The sequence below is a fragment of the Vanessa atalanta genome, chromosome 5 (assembly GCF_905147765.1).
Source record: "Vanessa atalanta chromosome 5, ilVanAtal1.2, whole genome shotgun sequence".
In the NCBI taxonomy this organism is placed as follows: Eukaryota; Metazoa; Arthropoda; class Insecta; order Lepidoptera; family Nymphalidae; genus Vanessa; species Vanessa atalanta.
In genome coordinates, this window is record NC_061875.1 from 4,540,812 (window position 1) to 4,561,222 (window position 20,411).

General features: G+C 30.4%; 1 protein-coding gene across 2 annotated transcripts in view; it reads right to left on the reverse strand.

Moving 5' to 3' along the window:
* The window catches only part of LOC125063976 (glutamate receptor-interacting protein 1), a 308,367-nt gene that overhangs the window by 194,759 nt on the left and 93,197 nt on the right, over positions 1-20,411 (reverse strand). For both annotated transcript variants that reach the window (XM_047670731.1, XM_047670730.1), the window contains exon 2: positions 11,353-11,526. In XM_047670731.1, the coding sequence (XP_047526687.1) occupies positions 11,353-11,452 (100 nt within the window). In that variant the 5' untranslated portion in view covers positions 11,453-11,526. The remainder of the gene's footprint in view (positions 1-11,352; positions 11,527-20,411) is intronic.

Consider the following 20,411-nt stretch of genomic DNA (forward strand, 5'->3'; position numbering starts at 1 on the left):
CAAATTCATAATAAACATCATTGATTAATCAAGCTCTCGACCAATGATATCGCGTCAATTTGCTGTCAAATGTTGTTGATTTACCTTTTCTCATAAGCTTCAGTGCTGCATAAAAAAGCACAGCTTAAAAATGCTTAGAACTGATTACTGTATATTACAAGTGGCAGTCTTATATTACACAGCTTCCAGATTTCTCATCGACAAAATATATAATTGCTTATTTCAAGTGGTTTCCATTTATTCTTCTAGTATCTTGTAAGTCAAGTAACGTTTCATTAATACGATTAAATATATTTCATTTACGTGCTTTAAATCAAGTATCAATTTTATTCCTCTTTGAAAATCGAATTTATTTAAGAGGTGAAGCGTTGGTTTCCCTTAAATTAAATACCGTGTAGTAGAATATTACTACGTAATATTTTCTAATTTCTGGTTGAGGTGCGTTACATAATGACAATGCTGTGTATAGTTGTAATTGGAAAACAGTTTGTCTAATTCATTGTTTAAAATTGTTTGATTCTGTTCGTTGCGGTTATTGTTTGATGCTTAATAAAATAAAATTGTATATCTTCTGATATTATTACAAATACACTTCCAAATATGCAGTAAATGTGTTTCATCGCGAAATGCCCAGTAAATATTTTCGTTAATGAAATAAATATTATATATTTTTTTATTATTATATATACGCGCAAAGGGAGTAGAGAGCGGTGTCTCGGAAGGCGCATATCAGCAAAAGAGGGCGTCATGCCGCTTACCGTTGCGGTATACGTCGTTTCCGTTTTACCCCCAAGACACGACAATAGTTTTCACGCTAACATTTCTAATCGATGTAAAGAAAAAGCAAAAACAAGTCTTGCAAGCTAGAAGTAAAAAATATAAAAGTACTTTTTCTATGTTTTTTACAGTCTTTCTATCCCTTGTTTCTTTATGCTTACGTGTTTATGTTGTACGTCGCGTTTCCAAGAATTTCTCTGGTACACAACATCTCTAGATATCTTAACTGATTCTGTAAAAAGTTATCGCAAGGACTTATTTAAATAGGTGAGTTTGGGATTAACGTAAATTATTAATGATATTGTTTTATTATTTACTAAGTTTTATATGTATGTCTTATTTATTATATTTTTTCAACGCTTGAATAACTAGATTTATAGTAATAAAATTGAATTTAATCATTATTTTGTTTTTATGCCTGGGGAATATAAAAAACTAAAACAAAACAGAACGACAAAATTAATAATTATAACCAGGATATTTACGCAAACACGTGTTCAAGAAGTAACAAACGTAAAACTCACAAAAGAGTTTACAAGACATTTTTACGACTTTTATAAATCTTCAACGCGTCATTTCAATTTTCATTCTTAATGTCTCTAACGTGACTGAATTTTACAGCTCCAAGAATAGAACAGCAAAAATACACGTTTTATTTTAACGAACATTTCTATGGGTATAAAAAGATAAAATACTTTATTTCTTTTCTCAAAAATATAATAAGTTTTTTACCCGTGAAATTTATAAAACTTTAAGCATAGCGTACAAACGATCACCTCCAATTTTACCCCCGCGAGGGGTAAATTAAATAAAGTACCCTACCCCGGTGAAATTGATGTGGAGATAGTCTCCACATCAAATTTCATTTCATATAAAATCGGTACAGCGGTTTAAGCGTGAGGAGGTAACAGACAGAGTTACTTACTATCATATTATAGATTTATTCAATTACGAAAGCGCGTTAAATTATCGGCGTGCATTAATGTGAGTGAGTGACGTACTTACACGATGTGTTAGTGTGTGTATAAGAAAAAAAAATACAAATTAGATTATACTTGTTAATTTTATGTTAATAATAAGTAATTGAAGGTTAAAGAGCATATATATTTTATTCGAGTATCCTTGAAACATACATTCTGAAACGTACGTTACTTTTCGAAAACCTTAAAGAGGGAACGAAACCTTATAAAAAAGGCCTTCGGCAGTAATGGCTTGTTTATTTTTAACACACCAAAGAAATGTTAGCAGTGATATATTTTTTTAAACCATAATTTGACCTAATTAAGACAATCTCGCGCTTTGCGATATCACACGCCAGTAGCCTCCAATCTTCGGAATGCAGGTTTAATTTAGTCGGCTATATTTTCGTAAAACTTTCAAGAAACTTCCCACTCAAGCCTCACTCGCGGCAATCTCAGGATAATTTTCTCCTAAACCACTAAGAAGTTTTAATGTCCCACTTTACCGGAAATTTCCTTCGGGCTAGGATTTTTTACCAAAATTTGTTGATAATAATAGCGGTAAGTTAGTCTAAACGATACTATTTGAGCAGACGGAATGTTGTATGAATTTCTAGGTTACTTAATATACATGTATGTACTATGAAAGAAATAACTTTGATTGTTTACAGATATTTAGTGTAAGGTTTTAATAGATATACTTGTTAAATTGTTATGTATTTTGTTATTATGTAAAACATTGTGTTAATATTTCAATTATTGGATGTTAATTTGACTAATTTGCGATATCCAATCAGAAGTGTAAGGTTTTAATAGATATACTTGTTAAAATTGTTATTTATTTTGTATAGTATGTAAAACATTGTGTTTTTATACGATCAATTAATATTTCGATTATTGGATGTAAATTTGACTAAATTTGCGATAGCCAATCAGAAGCGTTCGCCAATCACAGCGAGGACTTGATCATAGTTGAGGACAGCTGCATAACGGGAAGCATTCTGTTCGAAGCGCTCAACGAGGAAACAACCATAAATTGTTGTAATATATAATTGTTAGAGAAAGTAAATAGTTGTTTAAATTGACTGACCTAAGACTCCCTATATTAGTTTATTATTTATGTATGTAGCAATCATATTATGTTATGTTACAAAGAAGCATTCATCTCTATAGTTAACTTATTTCTTTAGACTCCATAAAGTAGAGTTTGTATTAATAATGATTTTTTCTATACATTAAATAGGTAGGTGTACTGGCGAATATGCCACCTAAGTAAGAACCGCCCTTAGACGTTAACGTTGTTAAATATAACCATTCCTTTGCCATTCGAAACTTCGAAACTGAGATGTTATGAGACTTGTGCCTTGTGTAATTACACAAGGTCACTGATCCTTTAGATCAGAACATAATAATATTAATCATTGCTGTTTGTCGGTAGAATCTGTGGTGAGAGAGTGGTGCCTCCGAATGGAATACATACATAAAGATCTAGCACCAAGTATTGTAGTAGGTACTTTTAAAGTAATCAATTTTATTATTTACATTACATTACTATTTAATTTATTGTTTTTATCGATAACTTACAAGTACATTTAAAATATTTAAATTTATTATTATCAGTGAATTGTAATAGAAATTATTCATTATAATTGTGGAAACTACTTAGTAATCGGATATATTATTACGTTATTCCTGGAAGCGTTTTTCTAAAACCCAATATGCTCATTCCAATTTCATTAAAGACTCGACAGTAATATTTTAAGGAATATTAAATTTTATGAATGATTAGGAGCATGAAATTCTGGTAATCCAACAAACAATTGTGGTAGTATTAAAGCAATGAGACAAAACAAGTGTTTTGTCTCATTGCTTAAATAGACCAATAATTTTAATGGGATTATATTATCATTTAAAACGACACTTACTTCGAAACATATATGTATGTATATCATATATCCACGGTGTATGTTATCGATACAATAATAATTATATTTATAATGAAATATAAATGTTTTGGAAATGAGAGAAAATTATCTGATATATTAAACAAGTACAGATGTGTAATGAAATATTTGCTAATTTTATCTGTAAGCAATGCAAAGGCCAAATACAAAAGTACGCAAAATAATAACGTCATCAGTTATTTAACGATCGTAATAATATTTAATTAGTTACATAGTTTCGATTTCAAATTAAATACGATTGCTTGAGTGATTGTGTAAGATTCTATACTTTATTATTATATATTTTACTTGGTGGTAAGGCTTTGCGTTCCTCCTCAACCGTCATATATTCTACCGCCAAGCAGCAATACTTAGTTTTTTGTATTCCACTGTGAAGGGTGAATAAGCCATTGTAACTGATGGTGATGCTGGTGCTGACCATTTACCACATTGATCGTCCTCCTACGGATGCCATAATAAAATACAGATGTCGAAGAGAGGCCGTCATACTTATTTTGTATTCGTGCAATGGGAGGTTTAATGGGGTTCTCTTGAAGCTGGTTCACTTATAGCAAGTTGGCATTGAAACGATATACGATAACACTACGACTCAGCCAGAGCACACAATCAACATCACGCGATATGTGACTTAGTAGCTAGTTGTAGGTAACGTCCGCTAGATGGCGCGCTTTCATTTCAATACTCGCCTAGATGTGACATATATGTTCAATGAAATTTATGTTTTCCGTCTCTGTTGAAATCTCTCAAAAAAAAAACACTGGAAATATTATTTTACATAAGTGTGTGTACGGACACAGGTGCACCCTCTATTTCCTCTTATTATACGATGCGAGACAATCCAACATGACTGGAAAAAGATCAGGTGCAGAACTAAAGGCTTTATATGAGTTATTATTTTACTAAGAATTCAACTATGTTTTATTTGCAAGAAAGATTAAAGCAGGACCTCTGCCCAGTAAGTCAGTAACTTTATTTAATAAGATAATAATTGTTATTTGTGATGATATCTATTAAGATACCTTATAGATTAAATATATCTCCAAAATAATAATATCAAGTTTCTTCAGAGTAATGAGTTTCAAGGAATCGAGTTCAAGGATTAAATATTTTAAGAATATACGCATTCGAAAATTCTATTCTTAGCCTATAATATTGAGACATACATTGTGGTTTTTGTACCCTATTTTATTGGTTAGTCATTGCAATAGTTAATCTGTTAGTACATCTTAATAAAATTTAGTTCAAGTACTTATAGATTGAATGAAATTATTTAATGAAATAAAATTTCAAACCCTGCAACCACTGAAAAGTTACTCCTTTCCGATGATCGGTTACATAAATTATTAATGCAATACTTGAATTATTACTTATAACATGATTAATTATAAATGCTCATTTCCATAACGACGAAAGTGTTTATAAGTTATCGTAGAGTTATCAGACTTAAATCATTTATATCTTGAGCGATGTTACATCTTTTTTTTTTATTTCATTCGACAACAGAAAACGTATCCCATTTAAAAGCTTTTAGTAACACGATACCAAAATTTAAAGTAACAGAACAAAGAGCATAAAGCCTTATTTTTTACGGCAGGTTTCCTACCTTAATTTGAAAGCTTTTAGCTGTAGACCTGATTACCTACTTCTCTCCAGTTCAAGTTATTTCTGCTGGTGTAATTAGCTTCATATTTTTTAAAGGGACAGCTTCTTACCTAAAAATATCTAAAAAAGGGAAAATGAATAATGTTAATTGTTGAAAGCAGAATGGGTTGGTCTGGTGTTGTCTATCTTTATGGACATAATAGAAGTCTGTGGATAAGATTGTTTTTTAAAATTTCACTTTTCAAATTTCCTTTTAGGATATCTTTTGTTTTGAAAAAAATCCACGCAGCACACTTACACAGACTTATCAACACCTAGTGTGTTGATATTTGTCCTTCGCGTATTTGGCTTTTAAATAATTCAATTCAACTGTAAAAAAACATGGGTTGGAATATTTTTGACCTTAACTTTAGTAGTTGAATGTATTAACACTGAATCATGACCAAATCAAATTTAAAACAACCAATATTAATGCTCATTACAACGTACTTTATCTTTTATTTATCAGTGTAAAACCAAAAATGAATTATTTATACGCGTTAGTTATATAATAATTATATATTTAATGTAAAATAATACGATGCATCAAAGTATGACGAAAGCGATATAAATTTTAAAACCTTGCAATTTTTTAACTGAAATAAACATTTTCAAGCGGAAGCGGTTACGAAGATTTATGGAAATGATGCTATTTTTCCCAACTCGCTGAGAGCGAGGCTTAATGGAGAAAACGCGGGTTTAATAATTGCTAGTAGACAGAATAAAACTAAGATGCTTAAAATATCTGATTACTACGTTCGAGATAACAGATTTTATGTTGATTTCTTTTTTAGTTTTTGTCCATTTTATATTTTGTGTTTATACATAATTTCTTATTTAGATTCATTTAGCGGTGGTGGTATTGGTGGTCCTATTGGTGGTATTAACATCAATATTATGAGAAAGGGAATCACCATCAACGTTGAATCGGGTGTTCAATTGCTCATCTGCATTTTGTAAATACATTTGAAAAAAATAGTAAATTTTATATAAAACCACCATATTGTACGTTATAACGACTCTTAAAGTTACCAATAATATATAATTTACTCATTAACTTAAATTCCATATAATAACTAAAACCGTGCATTTATCAAAAAAAAAAAAAATCAAACTAACACAATCGTCAGAAATTCTGACAAAACCTTTATTAACTTAACGTTTCAAATCTGAAACGGTAAACAGTTAAATTTGTTATGTAACTGCGTGTAAAATCAAATATATTTGAGCCAGACCATTACTCTTAGCACAATAACAGTAGAAGTCGTAACATTATCCTTTTAAAACGAATTTTCGAATAAGTAAAACGGACGATTTAATTCAATGAACCCAACAAATGCCTTTCAGGACATCCGCAGTTTTTTACCAAAGAGGTTGGGGTACATAAATCATCCTTTGTTCCTCTCTTGTCGTCTGTTCTTTTTTAATTGTACGTTGATATTATTACTTGAACTGATAATTTGTATAGGAAAAGCGCTGTCTAAGTTAGTATTCCGAATAAAGGATTATTTAGGATTACTTTCCATGCAACATCGATACTATTAAAAACGAATAACCTAACTATCCCGATGTCGCATAAATACTTGAAGAATCCAAGGATTTTCTCCAACTATGCTCGCTTGCTAAGCTAATTAAAAAAATAAAGAACATTAAGCACAATTGGTCATTCGAATATTTTATTAAAATGTATACCTTTACTCAGTACCAATATATTTGTATAATGTCCTGAGTCTCAAGTTTAGCACATCTAATAAAAAAGTGGATCCTTACAGGATCGCTCATGTGTCTGTTAAACTGCCGCATAATCTTTGCAAATCTAGTACAAAAACTATTGACATTAGCAGCTGCTGATTTGGTGACACACTTGGTGATTAATTGTAAATGAAAAAAGTTGTGTGATGTTATCAAAAAATCTGTATATCTCAATTTGGCGCTTAATTTTGAGCACAAAATATTAATACCAAAATTAGAGTTGCACATAAATCGTTAAACGTAATAAAATCCTTTTAATGTATAATTATAGACTACATAATTTGAAAGACACTCGATTTAATACTGTAGGAAATGTTACCAAATCTACCTATTATTTTTTATTTTATAAAACCTTGGATCATTTATATAATATCTAGATAGACTCGGACTACAGAAGAACAAATTCAAACGAGCCAACATTATATATACATTACATTATATATCTTGGTATGCATGACAGCTACACTTGACACTTGACAAACGTCATACTTACTTATACATGTGTTTAGAGGTCAACCATTGTCCACTAATTTTTTCGACGCTTTCTCAACTTTGTCAGTCTATCTAGACATATGAATAATGTTCGGGTCAAACCTTGCAACTTCATTAATATTTATCTGTGTTATATGAAAATATTCAAACTAACAGCCAGCCATTAAGAAGTTTACAATTTAGCATTTTTGGCTTTAACAGCCTGTAAATTTCCCACTGCTGGGCTAAGGCCTCCTCTCATTTTTGAGGAGAAGATTTGGAGTACATTCCACCACGCTGCTCCAATGCGGTTTGGTGGATACACATGTGGCAGAATTTCGTTGAAATTAGACACATACAGGTTTCCTCAGGATGTTTTCCTTCACCGCCGAACACGAGATGAATTGTAAACATAAATTAAGCACATGAAAATTCAGTGGTGCTTCACTGGGCTTGAAGCCGCAATCATCGGTTAAGAAGCATGCGTTCTCACCACTTAATGTTACTCCATATTTAAGATAAATAATACGATTGATCCTGCTCATCTCTTTCAGGTACTTTAGTATCTCTTGTATAGTTCACTCGTGTCTGTAACAAACTGTAAATAAGTGTGTAAATAAGTTTTTACCACTGGTCATGAACATTTGCAGTACCGGGAGATTGCAGGAGCCTTCCCTGCCTTTAATAAATAAGTACGCTCTTTTCTTGGAGGCTTCCATGTCGTATCGGTTAGTAAAAACCACCAGTGAAAGCTGGTTTCACAGTGTGGTTTTACGCGGCAAAAAATGCTTTTAAAATCGCGCTGTAGTAGATAATTTTTTTTAATTCTGACACGATGTCCAAAGGTGAAGCTCAGCAGGATCAGATTTTTTATGAGGTGTGTCCTTCGAATAAAAAGTGTTAGGTACTGTTACTGAAGGTAAAATAAAATAAAAATCAAGTCACTGTTATGCATTCTTAAATCAAATTAAATTATTCCAAAAATCATACACTAAAGGAAAAGCCAGACGTGAATTTTCTTGTTAAAAATTGAAATTTATATTCAGCCAGCTCGCTTTCAGAATATAAAGAGGTATATTCGAAAGCAGTCCTGAACGAAATTGGCAAATCATTGCAATCTTAGACAATGTTTCGTGGGTTCGAACAATATTGAATTCTGTGGAGCGGTTGAAGAAAAAACGTGCAACGTCAAGATGTCGCCTTTTTATGAATTGTCATCACAAACTTGTGTAGTTTTTCTTAAGGAAGAATAATATTTGATGCAGAATCAAGGACGTTTTACTAGATTTTTAGAAACAATTCTTATTATTCTCCTCAGAAATATGCGTCCGTGACTTTGTATCTTTGCATCTTAATATTTAACATACCTATTGCTTATTATAAAACGAAAAACAATAAATGATTACATTTTTTATTATATATTGTTATGTGACATAAATTTACGATGTAAATTTTTTTTTATTTTACTTTATGAAACTGTAAGTTCAGTTTCTGTGAATAATTAATCTCCTTATTATATAGATTAATGGCGTTCAATAAAATCACTCAATAGATGATATGTTCAAGCCTAATTATAATTGTAGTTGAGTTATGGGAGTATGTGAGCAGTTTTAATAATATGATGCAATTTCAAATATATATGTGGCGTTGGAATTATGGCAGAATTTTGCTTTCGCAAACTTTTTCATATAACGGTTTATTTCAGTAGTTTTATTTTTGTCTTCAATATGCAAGTTTTTGGTAGTTTGATGTTAGTTATTTCAATGTTTCAAAAAAAATAATTTGGTATTTTTTTATAATATGATTTTATTATTAGTTTGGTAATATTTTATTTAATTCTGTTGACCTGGGGATCTGTGATACAGGTACACCTACAGCTCCGTACATACAATTGTTGCCCTTATTTAGTTTGATTTTATATCATATAAGGCTCATTTTTCTATCATAATAATTATTTAATTAGTATAGCTAAAAGTTCTTATAAAATTTATTTTTAAATATTTTTTTTTTTATTATAGAAATAAATGGAAAACAGACATATTTAAAAGATCTCTTATAGATTCTAATAACAAACATTAAACATTTTAATTTAAAAGGTGAATTTCAGAACTAGAACACTTGAAACAAAAGTAGATTGAGGGTTCAAACCAGTTCAGAAAGTTAGTATAGAAAAAACGTGAATAATATGACAACGCTAAAATAGTGAAAAAGAATTAACAAAACGTCCATACTCACGCTCGACGCGACTGCATAAATTAGTTAAAAATAAAAACGGTCTTTAAAACAAACTTTAATTTATTCCATTTACAAAAACTGTACTAGAATTTTATCACAAGTACCAAAATTATAGCTCAATTGGTTGAGTAGTCCTACTCATGTCCTGTCTTAAAATTCAATTGTATGACCTAATTTTTGTTATTTTTTTGCATTTAAATAAATAGCAGTTAAATAAATAGCTTAAAAAATATTATTATAAAAATGCCTTTAAAAGTATTATCATCCAATTTCAATACAATACAATTACAATTTCAATTTAATTGTGAGGGAAGAATTTGTATGAAAATCTATGGGGCGTATGTGGTGACCAGTCATCATCGGATGGCTCACCAGTCCACCTAACTATTTGAAAGAAAAAAAAAACACAATTTATTACTATTTTTAAATTTAATAAGTTTATTCTCTTAAGTGTTCAGAATTTTTTTAAGTACCAAAATGTACTTAAAAAAACTGTTTTTATTCCTTTATAGCATGGGTAATGCTCTACTTCTTGCACTTGTCTTGAGGTTGGCGTGTAGGAAATGCTTTTAGATAAAAGCTCGTCTTTTATGCAAAACAAATTGTTGCTTCACGTGAAGAATTTGAATAAATACATATTTTAATTCATGTTATGATATACATGAAAAGAAGCTGAATGATGATTAAAAATAAGAGACTCATACATAATTATGAAATTTGATGGAGACGAACGTATAAATCAACTTCGAGTTTTTATTAATCGATTTGAATTAATGACAGTTTAATTCAACTGGTGGTCATTTAAATCGATTCCTTGAATAATTTTCTTGTGAAATATATGTATTGAATTATTATCCCGTCGTTTTGATCTTCAGAATTTCACAATGTACAAACTTTTTATATCTGAGATATTAAAATATTCATCTTAAATATGAACACACTACTGAGCATCATCTGTTATCTGCTGTAAAGTTATAGACGTATTTAATGTCAAGCTGCGTCGAAGTTGTAGTGTTTACTGGAGCAAGATAATTCTGTTTGTTGCATCGAACTAAAAATTAAGAAAATTATAATTTAGGGTCGAACTTATCTTCAGCGTCCAAAAACACGGACTGGCGCCTTATAATTGTTACCGACTTTAGATATTAAGATTTTGATACATTGTTTAATAAAGCAGAAATATACAATACTTTAATAAATCATAATCTGTATCCCACAAATGTTTTAGTATTTTAATTGATTGTTTCTGATTAAATATTTATTTGATTAATAATATGGTTTTTATGTTTATTAGAAATTAAGCTTATAATTAAAGTCGGACATTCGTATGGCTAGACACGCACAAATAAATACCTATATTATAAAAGCAGTAAGTATTTTTAATTCTAATTAAAATCCTAACTTCGAAAAGTAAAGTGTATCAGTGAAAAATAAAGTGTTGGGCAGTTTGAGTGATTAAAATAACAAGGCCGTAACATAATATATTTAAAAGATTCCTAGAATAAGATCCCTAATAGGCGTTTAGTAGTTTAACAACAATGACATTTACTCACCATCTAATTCATAGCCCTGTCCCCACTGCGGGAGGCCTTGCTGGTAACCCTTGGGGTCAGTTTTGCCTATCGATATCTTAAGGCTCTTCCACAGCTTCATCTTGACCACATATTTGTTATTCGTACACGTCACTGAACTCCATCACATACACTCTAACTTCTGAACGATTTAATCTGTGAAAGAAAAAAAAAAATTAAAGTTTCGAAATTTAAAATACAATATCTTACTATTTTCTTTTATTCTCATTGAATAGAAAATAATGATGAGTCCATTACAATCGCGAATGTCAGACTGTAATTTACCCAAAATATATACGAATTGGTGATTCCACTATCAAATTATTAATGAATATGTAAGTGTATATATTATTTATTTACTATTAATCTGAAAAGCAAATGAACCGATTTAAATAGAGCGTTAATTTTATTATAATGGTAATCCTACTGTAAGACAGAGCGAAATCCACGCTGAAGAAACAGTAAGTAAATTTAAATTATACTTGCATCCTAGCTCTGTAAATTAATTTCATCGCTGTTATATATTTTCAATATATTTCATCCATAATATTATAAAAAAAAAATTATATGTATATAAAAAAAATATAAGACGAAAATTATACGTTTCTGTTAAATAATTTCGATATTAAAAATCGACGCAATGTACCAAAAATTTTCAAAATAACTCGTGACTACAATACGTGCCCCAATGTTTGTGACGTCATAATTCTAACGAAATCACACGGATCAGCTGTCTGCTGCAGAGGCTAATGTAACGCTGTGACGTAACATGCGGTCGGGAACTGTCAGCATGTCAACGATTTTAAAAAAAATATATTTTCAATTTGATATTTAAACGTTTAACTTATTTGTATTGTTTTGTTAAATTTAAATGTGACCTTTCGAACTTTGACATAAATTACTGTAATTAAACGGAGTATAAATATAGTATAGTCGAATATTTATATTAATGGGTTAGTAAATTGTTTCTCTCCTAATTGATTTATTGTTTTCTGACACACATACAAACGCGTTTCTTTCTGCGCTTCCTTAGGTTATCTAATATTTTATGTTGAAAACAAAAGTGTTGAATAAACAATTATTCATAGACATTTTTTAGATCATAAGAACATCTAAAATTAGCCTGGGTAGTAAATGTCTATGGGCGATGGTGACCGCTTACATCATCAGGTGGCCCATATGCTCGTTCGCCAACCTATATCATAAAAAAAACAATAAGGAATGTCTTACTCAGATTATTAAACAAACTATGACCTAAAAGTTTTTGTAACAAAAACATTCTAAATTCAAACGAATTCAAATTTAAAGAAAAAATATTTAAAAGCAATTATACAATGTTTTGCTTGATATCTTTCGTTGACAAACCTTTGTATTGAGAAACGTCATAAAGAGTAATATTATAATGGCTCAGACAGTATTGTTCTCATGGAGCGTATCGCCTTACAAGCAAGTGATCTGTAACGAACGGATGTTGCATTTCCATCTAGTTGAGTTACATTCGAATGGTGGGTAGATAACGGTGGATGTAACGATTAACAATGTATTTATATTGTTAATGAATGAGGATATATCCTCATTCATTCATCCTTATCATTTGACAGAATGTAACCAATGTCGTAATGTGATTGATTCTACTAACAATTCGACTATTACATAGAATGAAAGAAAGATTTATTACAACAAAAGTATATCCTTGAGTACGTTATGATACTTTAATTTTTAATTATCCGTCTACTCAACTTTAGTTGCTATAGCGACTGTATAGGAATAATTAAAGGATTTTATTGACTAGAAGCAAAACTCGGATACGTTGTGCTGTATTTAAATGTAATGAGTATCATTAGTAATTCAAAGAGCCTAATTGACAAATCTGATTTAAATAAAAGGGTTACATTAGGTTTTTTTTTAAAGCGTAATATTTATCTTATTTGAATAGGGCGACATACATTTGTAATATCGAAAAAGTACATTGTTATTATTAATAATATCTCAACTGAATAAATAAATAAATATTGGACAACATCACATACTTTAAACAGAACTCACAGAAATTTTTCAATATATTTCTTGTGTCAATAATATTAATATAATTATATAGTATAAAACAAAGTCGCTACGCTGGCTGTACCGTGTATGCTTAGATCTTAAAAATTACACAATGGATTTTGATGCGATTTTTTTTAATAAATAGATTCAAGAGGAAGGTGTATATGTACAATACATGCACAATATAGTAGAGAAACACTGATAATTTTAGAGATTTCTAAAGTGATGTCCTACGAGATAGATCAAAATAATGAACTGCAGTATTTTACACCTTCAAAAGGTCTACAAAAAAGTCTGTGATGCTATATATCTATTATTTAGATAACCCATAAGAACCATTGATATCTTATACTTTTTACAAGATATAATGGCTTATTTACAAAGTGCTTTTAAGCAACATACCATTAATTCTTACCCAATTAACCTCAAATACAATGTGAATTTTTTTATTCTTTTACTACCCTTTACAGTATGTAATTTAAATGAATATTTTCGAATATATTACAGATTTAAAACGCAAGGACATAGCGGTTTGAATTGTCTAATGACTGAAAAACTGTGAACGTTGTACATTCTGTAGTATATTTAGTATCAGAATTGCTCCCGTACAAAGCAGGGGCGGGTCGCTAATATATTAATTTGATTTAGTTGATATACATACTTAATACTAATATGATATTTAACTTCATTCATTTCATTAAGTATGCTTTAGATATTTGTTCATTTATTTCCCATCAAGAAGAAAGAGATAGAAAATTTGCAACAGAAAATTCGACGCCAGCGAACTTTATGGGAAATTATAATATTTTAGAAAAGTGATTCAACAACCGCGAAGCGTTGGCCAGACTGCTCCCGCTAACATTCAATAGAATTTTAATCTTAACGCTATAAACTCTACCGAAAGGGCTTCGTTTTAAGTGCAGTGGCTGTACTTAGCTGTTATAAAGAAACTTAAAAAGGAGAATTATAATATAAAACAAAGAAAAACCGGTAAAGTTTGATACATCCTATTGTTTTTGATTTATAAGGTTATAAAATATTTACTTTTAAAAGGACAATAATAATCATATTAAATAATATAAAGAAAATGTACTAAATATAATCCTTTAAAGTCAGCAAAAATAGATTACTTTGCACCGAAAAATTTTGGCTAAAAACATTCCTTGTTATGCCCCACCTTTAAAGTCTTGAGGGAATCACATTAGCAATTTTGTTAGAGCACGAGGTCCAAGCTATTCAAGAGAGAACAGTTTCTACCGAAATAAAATTCCTTCGCGGATCCTTTGTTATGAACAAGTGGAGTATTCTAGATATTTTTCAATTTACATTTACCTGAGCAACATTAGAATTTAATAAAATTTACGAGACGTAAAATAATTTGATAATATTAGGGAAACGAAAAAAAATCTAGAATGGATAAATTTCGTAACTCTTCCAAAATTGTGAAATTTAAATAAGAACAATGAGTCTTTTTTTGATGAGTATTTAACAATCATAGCACATATAAAAACATAAATATTAAAAATCTAAAACCACAATCATGTTATATTAAATACTAATGAAAATATAAAAGTAATTACTTCGTACATACTTATCAGGACAAAGTAGATTTAAAAAGTATTGACGGGTCCATAATGGGAAAAGATAATTAAAACAAGAAAATATAACGATTAATAAATATTGGTACGATGTTGTTTATTAATAAATTTACTGTGTACTTTATTAATAATACATATAAATATCAACATATATAAGTATATGATATTAAATTGAAAAGGCAATTGTTAACTTTGGAGACGACTACAGCAGTTAATTCCTATGAAACTGTGTCACACTACAGTTACTCATCCATAGCTTAAGTCTAGCAAAGTGCGCGGGATATATTTAGTGTAAATAAAATTATATTATTGATGAAACAAGGTTCTGCTCCCGTTTACCCTCGTAAAATGTTACTGCTTTGACCCCGTGGGTGGGTGGCTAAGTTGTATAATACCCTATAGCTTTCTTTATAAATGAGCTGTTTAACGCTAGTAAAAAATTAATACACCTAGTAGATGCCGAGATTAGCACATTTATATAAACGACTAAACCCTTTAACTTTACGTTCGGAATGATATGCCTATATAGGTACATGTATTTTAGAAGTAAATCTAGCATTTAAAGCGATATGTTGTATGAATATGATAACTAACTCTCGCTAATGTATTGTCAATGTATGAATCATCTAAATATAATATTTATTTATCAAATTGAATAAATAAAAAGTGTACTGAGGACAGTGCAGATACATAAAAATATTTTAAAGTTGCAATATATTACGAAAACACTCTACGCTGGTTATATTTGAAACTTAATTAACTACTGTTCGAAATACGTTCTTACAATTAAATTAGCTTCGATTGTCCGCTGTTTCTTATCTAAAGCAATTTTCAGTCTTATAAATTATTGGAGTAAGAAATCTCTAAGGATTTATTTATATAGTCCATTTAATTTGGATTGACGTGGGATTGACTGAATAGCGTAGGCGAAGTCATGGATAGAGATGTCAATATACAATAGAGGTCAATATATAATGGATATAAAACCTAATTGGTAGCTTAGTATCGAGATGAACAAATGATACACGAGAAGGACTACTTCTGGGTTAAATTTTTCACTTGTTTTGAGGAGAAGATTTGAAACTTATTCCAAGCTGCTTCGATGATTTAAATGATTATTATACGATAGATGCAGTTTTCCTCACGATGTCTTCCTTCACAGTCAAGCACCAGATGAATTATAAGCACAAAGAAATTCAGTGATGTATTCTTCTATTTGAACCTGTAATCATTCGATAAGATTCACTGGACCATCTCGCTTCTTACCGTACAATCAAGTGCACCCAAATGTTAGCCTAGTGTCTAACACGCTATTGACTACCTACATATACATTTAGCTCCAGTACTAGTGATACTTTCTAGTACTATAATTTGGTTTAAGAAATGAGATCTCGTTGGACACCCGGTTAGGACGAAATTGATTTCACCATACATATATTATGTGTATAAAAGACATAATTAAAAAAATGAATAACGTTTTAATATAATAAAATATGTCAAGTGTGAAATAACTAACAAAATATAAGTTAGAATAATATTATTTAAAACCGTATATAGTAAGATACAGAGAACAAGAAACAGAGGAAAAGTCGTATGGAGGGGTCGTATAAGGTTTTTATTTACGATTTAATTTCACTCAACTGTAAGCCGCGTAAAATAACTTCGTTTCAAATATCTTAAGCCAAGAAAACAAAGACCTATTACAAACAAATATTAATTTAAACTTATTTAATACAAAATCCACCTTTACATTTTGGAGTGAGTTTAAATCCTTTCGCTTACAATTTATATTAAAATGAACTACACTAGTGATTCACTGTCTTGGGCAAAGCTTTGAATGAATGTACTCACCCTGACAATTCCTTTGTTCAGAAATGAGTACTAACTGACCGTTAGTAATTCTACTCAGAGTGAACGAATTAATGTAATTAAAAATATATAGGTTACTTTAAATTCAGTTTATTGCAAGACTTGAATTTTAAAATATCTATAAATTTTAAACGAAATTTCGAGGTATAAAATTTATTACATTTGACCTATTTATTTCGAATTTTGTTTTTAAAATAAACAATTTTCCCTTAAACTGTGTTTATTATTACAATAACTATTAATGCTATAAATATTTTACTATATATGACACATACTCGTAGCTGCAGTTGCATAACTAGAACGCGGCCCTTTTGTCGTGCTATTAATATAATTAACTTGGACGTAAGTCTTTGTGCAAGCCCGTGTGTGTTTGAAGGGTGAGTGAGCCAATATAACGGCAAGCACAAGGGACATATTTTAGTTCACAAGGATGACGGTATGACGTCAATAAGCAACGGTGACCAAGTTATCGAGTGGCTTGTTTGAGCAAACTCTCAACAGAAGAAATTGTGTATGTAAGTCGGGAAATTGAAAAAAAAAATCAATACTAAAATTTAATTTACGCTTTGCGAAGCGAACGTTTAACAGCCACTAGTAGCGAAGTACTGCGCTAAATTAAGTGAAAATGACAAATATGGAAATTTTTCGAAACTTTATGCCGAATGGGCATAATTTATTGCGCAAATTCTGTGGCTTAAATTGTGTTGGTATTAATGTTAACAAATAGCCAAGATTAAGCAGAACATTCCGAATTTAGTACTTAATTACTTTTTTTATGGAACGCCTTTTACGTTTCTTACGTTTTGTTTTATTCACATATAATAACTTACATTGAACTATTACTTAAAATATGTGTGTATTTTGTAAGATATTCGAATACCTTAGATAAACATTTTAACATTGAAGACATAATGTTAAGATTTTTTACAGTCAACAAAATCGATCCGATATTTTAGACCCAATACGATAGTCCGCAATGAATAATGATTTAATAATTAACAATATTTGAAATGCTGTAATTATTATTTTAATTTATTGGTGGTTGGTTGCGCGCAACCCTCCGCAAGCCCGTCTTGATAGGTACCACCCAGTCGTCAGTTTTTCTACCACCAAACAGTATTGCTGTGTTCTGGTTTAAAGGGTGAGTAAGCCAGTGTAACTACAGTCACAAGATACATAACATATTAGTTCCCAAGGTTGGTGGCGCATTGGTGATGTAAGGAATGGTTAATAATTCTTACAGCGACATTGTCTATTGGCGGTGGTGATCGCTTACCATCTGCCTACCTATATCATGAAATAATTCCTCTTGAGGCAAGCCATATGGGGTAATATTAAGTGTACTACTTCTAAGCTGGCAAATTAATTTCATTGTCATTTACAGACGAAATAATAAAAAAAAATCCGAACAATTTTATCCGTGTGAAAACAACACGAAGCGTATATAAAAACATTACTGTTTAATTAGTATTAAATTCTAAGCCGTCAAACATTACTCTTATTTCAATAAATACGAGCAGCGTATTTGTTTGCCAAGTAGCACTTAAAATAGACTCAGTTGCTACTTTAGGATCGGATTCGAGAACATCCGTTCCATTCTGTTGTTTCGGATTAGTTCTGACGGTGTATTCCATTTCAACTAGATATCACACACACATCGATTCAACGAACTGACAGCTTCAAATTATCGTTTTATTTATTGCTGCGTGTTTCTTGCAGCTTCAATTAGCTCTAATCAAGTTCTAATATGGTTATTGAATTACCATCTATCTTATAACTATAACCAACAGATGGCTTAGTGGTTGGAGTATACGATTCGTAGCCGAAGATTGCGGGCTTAAATCCAGATCAGTGCTGAATTTTCATACGTTTTTTATTTGTTTGTAATTTATATCTTGCTCTGCGACGAAGATAATGTCTTTAGTAGATCTTCCGGTGCTGGACAAAAATCTATCAGGTATTATATCAGTCCATGTTTACCAACCCGAAAAGAAGCTGCTCGTTAGAATAAGCCATTGCGGTTAACCCAGCAGTGGGATATATAAAAAATCTTAGTACTATAATTGTGTATATCACGTAAACCATAACGTTTACATACAGAAAGATTATAATCTGAAGCAACATCACTTTTTTTATGTGTTGCACAGTAGAGGAAAACATCGTGAGATCACCTGCATGTGCTAAAATCAATTCTGATACATTTATGTGCACTCATTGACGTGCAGTGAACTAGTATGAAAGAATTGAGGATCAGGTTATATTTTAAAAGCGAATGACCCTGTCGATGGTTAGTCTTGCCAAGATAGACATCGGCACTTATAAATGTTTAACATTAGGGTAAGCCGTGGAAGTTAAAATGTCTTAATACCTCTTTATGTTTGTACCAGACTCCTTTATTCTTGTCGTCTTCTTATAAAGTGGGCGAGGATTTCGCTAAGCTATTACTTCCTGTTCCTTATAATGAAATTCTCGACCTTTGAATGCAAAGAAGGTATTATAAAATTAACCATATTAGTTACCTAACCGTATTAGTTTTTGTTTTAAATTCATTGGTTATAATATTTCTAATACCATATAATACCAGATAAATATACTTTGTATATGAATAAAAATGCAGTTAAAACACTTTAAATATCAAAAAATTCTGCTGACTGCCAGCCATCTTTCATTTTGTTTTTTTCATTTACTTCATTCGACATGACGTCATACGTATACTCACATTGGACAACAGACTTCAGAAATTTAAAGAAATTTCAATATACAGATACTGTAACTACAGTATCTGTATACAGTATACTGTAACTAAAATAACTTATTCCTTGGAGTAGTATGAAAAAAGCCTCATTAAAAGTATAAAACCTTGCCTTATTGCGTCAACAAGAGGGCTGGTACATTTTTTGCCCAGAGGATCGGAATTGCGATAAAACTTTGCACTGCCAGCATTCTTGCCATCATTCCACTCGGTCAAGATAACGGTAACTATTTTTAATTCATATTTGTATATATTTAATGACTCTTATGTAAACAACTTATTCCTTACATAATATAATGTTATAAAAGAAAATAAATCTATAATTTCAAATACTATTCTAACATAATTTTACATTTACAGTTAACTTTCGTGGTTATAACGAAATCACTCTAACTGAATAGTCACAAATCGAATAGAATGACATTTGGAGCGATGCCAATGAAACTCCATTTTGGAATAATATGTTCTGAATAAATATTTAAATTTATGGCAAGTCGTCCTTATCTCATTCACTGACATTATTATTATGGTTTTCTATCTGGGATGTAGAAATGCTAAAAATTGACACGGTATATTTTTATATGATTATAAAAATAGTACGATTAGTTAATATATAAAAGATTTCTAACGCGGATGAGTTAAATTGGATATTCAAGTATTATCATAGAATTTGAAGTCTTAAAGTTTTAATTACAAGAATTTATAATACGAGTTTATAATTTATTTATGTGGGTAACTATATTTTTTAAATTTATAATTTGAAGGTAACTGTGAAA